The sequence below is a fragment of the Rosa rugosa genome, chromosome 1 (genome assembly GCF_958449725.1).
Source record: "Rosa rugosa chromosome 1, drRosRugo1.1, whole genome shotgun sequence".
Taxonomy (NCBI): Eukaryota; Viridiplantae; Streptophyta; class Magnoliopsida; order Rosales; family Rosaceae; genus Rosa; species Rosa rugosa.
In genome coordinates, this window is record NC_084820.1 from 27,097,942 (window position 1) to 27,104,254 (window position 6,313).

A 6,313-nucleotide genomic window follows, 5' to 3' on the forward strand; every position below is an offset into this window, starting at 1 on the left:
AAGGAAAGTAATCGTACATTGAATAGGAATCTAGATCCTTCTAATTTAACCCTATTACCACTAGGTCAAGTAACCTAGAGTTTGGGCCAAACACAAATAGAGATATCTTTAAACAGTTAGTTCAAAAATTCATGGTTTATGTATTGATTATGTTAGAGAACAGTTAAAATTACTTAAAAAATATCTCTTATTGTTGTGCCCTAAAAAGAGTGTGACATCATGTCTCAGGTCTAAAAATATTGTAGTTTTTCCAAAAAAAAAAAAAAAAAAAAAAGGGTGGGCTGCTTGAAACAAACCGATCAATTTACAGTATGATTGAATAATTTTATTTTAGTTTATTTTATTTAAAAAAAATGAATTGAGGATTGACTTGAAAAGGAAGTATTTAGTCACCCCTGCTCCGAGCATGCCTTCTCGGCCCAGTCAGCATGAATCCCAACCGTTGTTATTTATTTTTGTTGTCAATTATGGCCATAAAAACGCATTTCTTAGTTAGAGTAAAACTGTTAAATGTGGATCAAAAACAGAGACCAACTGGAAAATCTGGAAAGAAAGGAAGTGACAGATAATCTTCACCGGAAAAACGCTGGCAACTTTCCGTCTCCTCATCAGCGCTTATCGGCCACCGCACTTGGGCGGCGCGTGAACTGGTCAGTATTGCTTTCCTCTGATTCAAATTTTCAACTTCACCTATATGTTGCAAACGAATTTGATTCATGTTGGTTTTGTTCCTCCATTAAAACTACTGACTTATTAGGGTTCCAATGTGGGATGTGAGCACTTGAAATTGATTGAACACTTGGATGACGGTGATTTCTAATTCAAGTGTATGTGAACATATGGTGGGTGTTTAGAACTCCTCACTACGCTGTTGTTGTTGCTTTATCAGTCTATGAGTGTATATGGCCAGACACCGTTACTCGGAATCAAAATCGAAGTAGAATGAATAACATTTCAAGGAGGATTGTGTAAATGCAGCAATGCAAAATATCTGAATTCTTGCACTGTGATAGTTGAATTAATCGAAACTCGGTGGGATAATTGTAGATACACCATCATATTCATCACTGCCCCCAAATAATTTAGAGCATTTGGACAAGTAATTTTGCTTGCTTTAACAGTTGTTGCATCGATTTAGCAAGTTAAACCATCGTAAATTTTCCCTGGTAATACATGGAATCTATGCTGCAGTAGTTTTATTGTCATCAAATGGGTGCTCTGGTTTCTTTCAACTAATGGCCTCTTTTCAGGCATGTTGATGCTTTAGACATTGTGCGGTAGCCTTGTAAAAGTCGTTGAATACCTAAATTTGTTCTGGTGTCCGCATTTCCCCTGGACTATTATCTCATATTCTACACTTGTTGAACTTGGTTTGGTAGCCTTAGTCTTAGACACCCACCACTCAAATGGTAAAAGCTATAGTAAACTATCAAATTCATGTTAAACATATCTTATTACCTATGAATTGGAAAGACTGTCCATAAGCAATAAGGAATATTAGTTAATGTGTTATATTCTTGGATGAAAGTAGCTGTAAGTTATGATCTTCTCTGGATTCTGTGTGTTGTATTCATTGGTCTTACTGGGAGCCTTTATTCCTTGTAAGCACGTCAACATACCATGGCAGGCTTATGCCGTATCTTTGTAGTTTGTAACGACTGGCAAGGGTTAAGAGAGGTGGAAACTTAGTTGACAACTTTTATAAATTGCTTGTCATTTGAAGTGCACCTTGTCAAGAGTTTTGTTTTTTGGAATTGTGTTAGGTTCTGATAGTTTCAGATTGCCTGAATAAACATACTGGCATGTTTATTCATGCACCCTTTATGTGCTTTTAAGTGATTTTGAATTTCATGTTCAGTTGCAGAAGAACTTGGTTAGTCAGGTATTGTGGCTAGATTAAGGACTGAGTTTGGCAGTTAGGCAATAGAATTTGACCTTTATACATCTGTTGTATGCGCCATTTGAATTTTATACTGTTAAATAGTTTCAACCCAGATGGCCAGATGCTTAGTTTGTTGACATCGATTTTTGATTTTCAAATAGGCTTTTCAGACATCTTGGTTTATCCAAGCATGAACTTTGTGCATCCCAGTTCGAGTGATTGCCGATACACAGAGGTCCAATCTGCTGATCAGGACTCAGCTGAACCACAACAGGAAGAGAAGGTCAGTTATGGGGATGAGAATTTTACTGCCAAAAGCCATGTTGGGAAAAGTTTTGCAGAATTGACTGCGGAGGATGTAGAAGGAAGAGAATTCGCCACTCTGGATGATGCCGAAAATTGGTATAGAATGTATGCAACTGCACTTGGTTTTATGACAAGATTGCAGAGGGTTACTAGAGGGATTGGAGGCAGGATAACGAGGCGAAGATTGGTTTGTAATAAAGAAGGTAAAAGAGAAGCAAAGTGGCTGCAAAAAGAGGACCGCGTTCGTAATGCTAAGCAAGAGACCCGATGCAACTGCCTAGCAGCATGCTGTATCCATTTCAATAAGAATAGTCAAACATACATTATCACTGAATTCAAAACCGAACACAATCACGATCTTGCCATGCATTCCAATGGTTCGGTTACTAATGCAGACATGGGACACCTCGGTGCAAGGCGCACTTGTTCAGTCAGCACCTCTAGGGCAGATGACTACATGGTGAAAAGCAATGGGGGGTTTGATTTTGTGGGAGACACTGAGAAGGATCTTTTCGACAAGATAGAGGCAGAGCCAAGGGCCAAATTGTTTAAGCAGGTATACTCTGATGTACCTTAAGGTCGAATACTTGGGACAGTAATGTTCTGGTTTTGTAATATATTATCTGGTGACCATGATTGGAAAATAAGAACAGTTACAGGGTGAATAAATGAATATGAATCGGTTTGGGCCTGCTTCGAACAATGTTGTATCTGAATCATATTTGTGTGTTAAGTTGTAGTAATGATGAAGGTTGTCATGTTTGCAGGGGGAAGAAACTGCACCAATAGTGGAGGTGAGTGACATTACAATGCCACCTTGGAGCATTAACCTAGTAGGGTTCGGCGATGAGTATAGATGCGATCATGTTGACATACCACGGGGAGTGACTTATAGCTATGTATCATTGTCACCACATGTTAAAGCGGTAATTGCGGCCGAATTCTGTCTGTAGTCTTTCAGAAATGGAATATGAAATGGATTGACTCATGCGGGGTGGGTTGGGAAATTTCCCCATCTAGTTTGGGATGCAGTACTGGGTTCCTCAAAATTAAGTATGTGACGCGATGTGATCTGTAACACAGGTTAGTGCCGACACAGCGTCAACATTACTTCGGCAGATTGCTGGTCTGACATCAATAGCAACAGAGCAGTCGCTAAAGGCGCGTGACGAGATTTTGCGCCTGAAGAGGGACAGTGTGAGGGTTCCATCTCAAACAGGAGATGAAAATACATTTGATTGATTACATTGTATTAGTCGTATTCACTAAGTCCACTTCATTGACATTGTAACATTTGTTATTGTTTGTAACAGGAGCTGGCACTCAAGACAAAGGAAGCTGAAGCTGCGGTGCTGAAGAGGGAATTAGTGAGATGAACATTTCTTTTGTTATTTTGGTCACAAGAGTTTTACATAATATTCCCTCACTTGCAAATGAAATGATTACAGGCTGAATGTCGGCGAGAGTTGGAATTGGTGAAGTCGGCAGATAAATATAGGTACAGAACCATCGAAGAGGTGGGCGGGAATTCTAAAAAGCAGGTTCGTCAGCAAAATGAATTGCAAATGTTGGCACTAAACTGCATTATAGGGATCGACTGTGCAATATAGGACAATTACTTGTGATTTAAATCCATTCGTGCAGATTACAGAGGATAACTGCAATAGGGGTCAATCTCCAGAGGGTGGTGCTGATATTCAACTTTTACGCTCACTGGGTGGGTGGAAAAGTGGCTTTGCCCCGGACAAAGATATGGAATTTGATTCAAGTAAGCGTAAGAGGCGATAATGACTTGCAAACAGACAATATTACCGATAATAACGAGGTTGGCTTCCGAGCAAAGTTACAAGTTGGGGTGTGGTGTCTGTGGAAGGATGGCCTGCCGGACCCAGTAGAAATTGAGGGAAAGGCAAATACTTGGAAGGCAAAAACTGGCTAGACCGTCTGTTCCCTTGTCTTGTGTCCTAAACTTAAATTGTAATGCTTGCAGATACTTCTACTCTTGGACTAACAGGATGAGGGGCTTTAATACCTTATCAACCTGTTTAATTCAATGATAACCTTGTACTTATTCACACACCTTGCAAAGACTATTTCAGTTGAAATCTGTTACTGGTTTGGCTCAGTTCAGGGATATAGAATCACGATCTCACAACGTTTCCCCAGCAAGAATGAGAATGATCACCAACATTAGTCGATGGATCTCTGCAACAGCTAGTTCCTGATCGAATGATCTACCAACTATAGGGATGGTGAAAACTGGATTGGTACAAAAAGACCCGCAACCTCTTACAACGAGCCAAAGTCCTCTTGTTCTCCAAAAGGCTCTCATTTGATGCAGAGTCTTCCTCTACATTCTGAAGTCGAGAGAGGATTGCTCGAGCATATTACGCTTATTTTAGTCATTGACACATTCATAATCAATAAGTGCCGGTTCATCATAAATATGGGCATGTAGCTGTTAAGTTTTTAACTTGGAATCGGAGGGATTGAGATGTCTACGGTTCCTTCCAACATAAGAATTTTTTTTCATTGAAGGCCCGAGGGACGACTCATCCTAGATGCACCAAAGTCCCACTATAACCATCTTTTCCAATTGCCTTCTGTTTATCTTTTCATAGTTCATTCCACCACCAATTTACTGAGCTCACCACTTTCGAAAATGGTCGGTCAATTCATCCCATATTGCTCTGCCAGGGGAATCCAGTCCTCTTTCCTTCGACAACATACTATCTCCAACCACACAACTTCGCAGCTGTAAACATGTGCTTTAATTTTCCTATATATGCCACTCAGGTACAATACCCTTTAGTCCCGCTAATGCTGGTAGAGGTTCTGATTTGGTGTTGCTAGCTGGCGCAGCTTGGCCATTCCAAAGTCGGATATTTTTGGGCACATGTACTAATCCATCAGCGTGTACTTTCTGAGATTTTACGTTACAGTGAAGGATTCACATATTACACTAAAGGGTCACCATTCAACTGACTAGCTAACATTCTGGTTCAAACTGGTTTCCAATTTCAGACATGATTTCAAGTTCAGACATCAAACCTCTTAACTTTGCAGTATTCTCAGAAAATTCAGGATCATGCATAAGTTTAAGTACTTCAGCTTACAGTCCTAAGAATTGGAAAGCTTTCTCCATGAGAGTGAACCAATAAATACGAAGTTGACATAAAATGAGAACAACTAAAATAGGCAAAATTATACAAATGTTCACTGAATTTGACTCATTCGACACTTTGGTCACACACTTTCAAGTATATCGTTTTAGTCACTCAGCTTTGATAGCGTCTTTCACTTTAATAATTTTGTATATATCGATTTAGTTAATCAGCTTTGATACCGTCTTTCACTTTAATCATTTTGTCTATTCGTTAAAGACTCGTAAATATCCATTATTTGGAGGATATTTTGGCCATGACGCCAAAAAAAAAAAGCTCTTTATTTTTGTATTTCTCTCGACCACACCCCTATTCTGTTTTTTTTTTTTTTCAAGATACTCATAATCTTGATTGAGCTTCGAACTTGATCATACTGGATCAAAAATAGAAATAAATAAATAAAAATAAGTAAATAAAAAAAAAATTGGGTGATTGGGTTAAAATACCTTCACGTTTAACGGTGTTTAATTATAGATTTGAAGACAATGACTAAAGTGAATTGCAAATTTAAATTTGTGTGTTTAAAAGGAATATTTTTGGAGAGTCAATGACCAAATTGTCGAATTGAGTATAATTCAATGACCAATTGTGTAATTCTCCCATTAAATTAAGTGTCTTCATCCTCTTCATAAATAATGTCCTCACGCTAATAACTTGCTAACATAAGTATGCTCCCACTTCCCACTCTTCTTTTCTGTGTTTCTGATATTTATACCATATACTTAACATAACTAGTGCTCATTATTACATGATAATATAGATAAGGAATACTATCTAGGAGATACATATAATGCGTAATCTTTAATCATTCTAATTATGTCTTTTAACAAATTTGAAGTAGAAAGTTGTGAACCTAGTATGTCAAATTAGTTGTATCCAAAAACTATATTATCTAGGGTCTTTTAAGTGTAAACTGTCATTTCTTCCTCTAAATTTCCATCATATTAGAGTTTGTACAAAT

General features: G+C 38.2%; 1 protein-coding gene across 2 annotated transcripts; it reads left to right on the plus strand.

Annotated features, from left to right (window-relative positions):
• Positions 1-503: 503 nt before the first annotated feature.
• On the plus strand, positions 504-4,267 carry LOC133727805 (uncharacterized). Of its 2 annotated transcripts, XM_062155215.1 has the most exons (8): positions 506-650; positions 758-842; positions 2,044-2,744; positions 2,956-3,114; positions 3,272-3,385; positions 3,502-3,555; positions 3,637-3,729; positions 3,833-4,267. In XM_062155215.1, exons 3-8 carry the CDS (start codon positions 2,073-2,075, stop codon positions 3,974-3,976), a joined length of 1,236 nt encoding a protein of 411 aa, XP_062011199.1. In that variant the 5' UTR covers positions 506-650; positions 758-842; positions 2,044-2,072; the 3' UTR covers positions 3,977-4,267. The 2 variants fall into 2 exon arrangements, with proteins under 2 accessions (XP_062011192.1, XP_062011199.1); XM_062155208.1 differs by lacking the exon at positions 758-842 and having other exon boundaries at positions 504-650.
• The last annotated feature ends 2,046 nt before the right edge of the window (positions 4,268-6,313 follow it).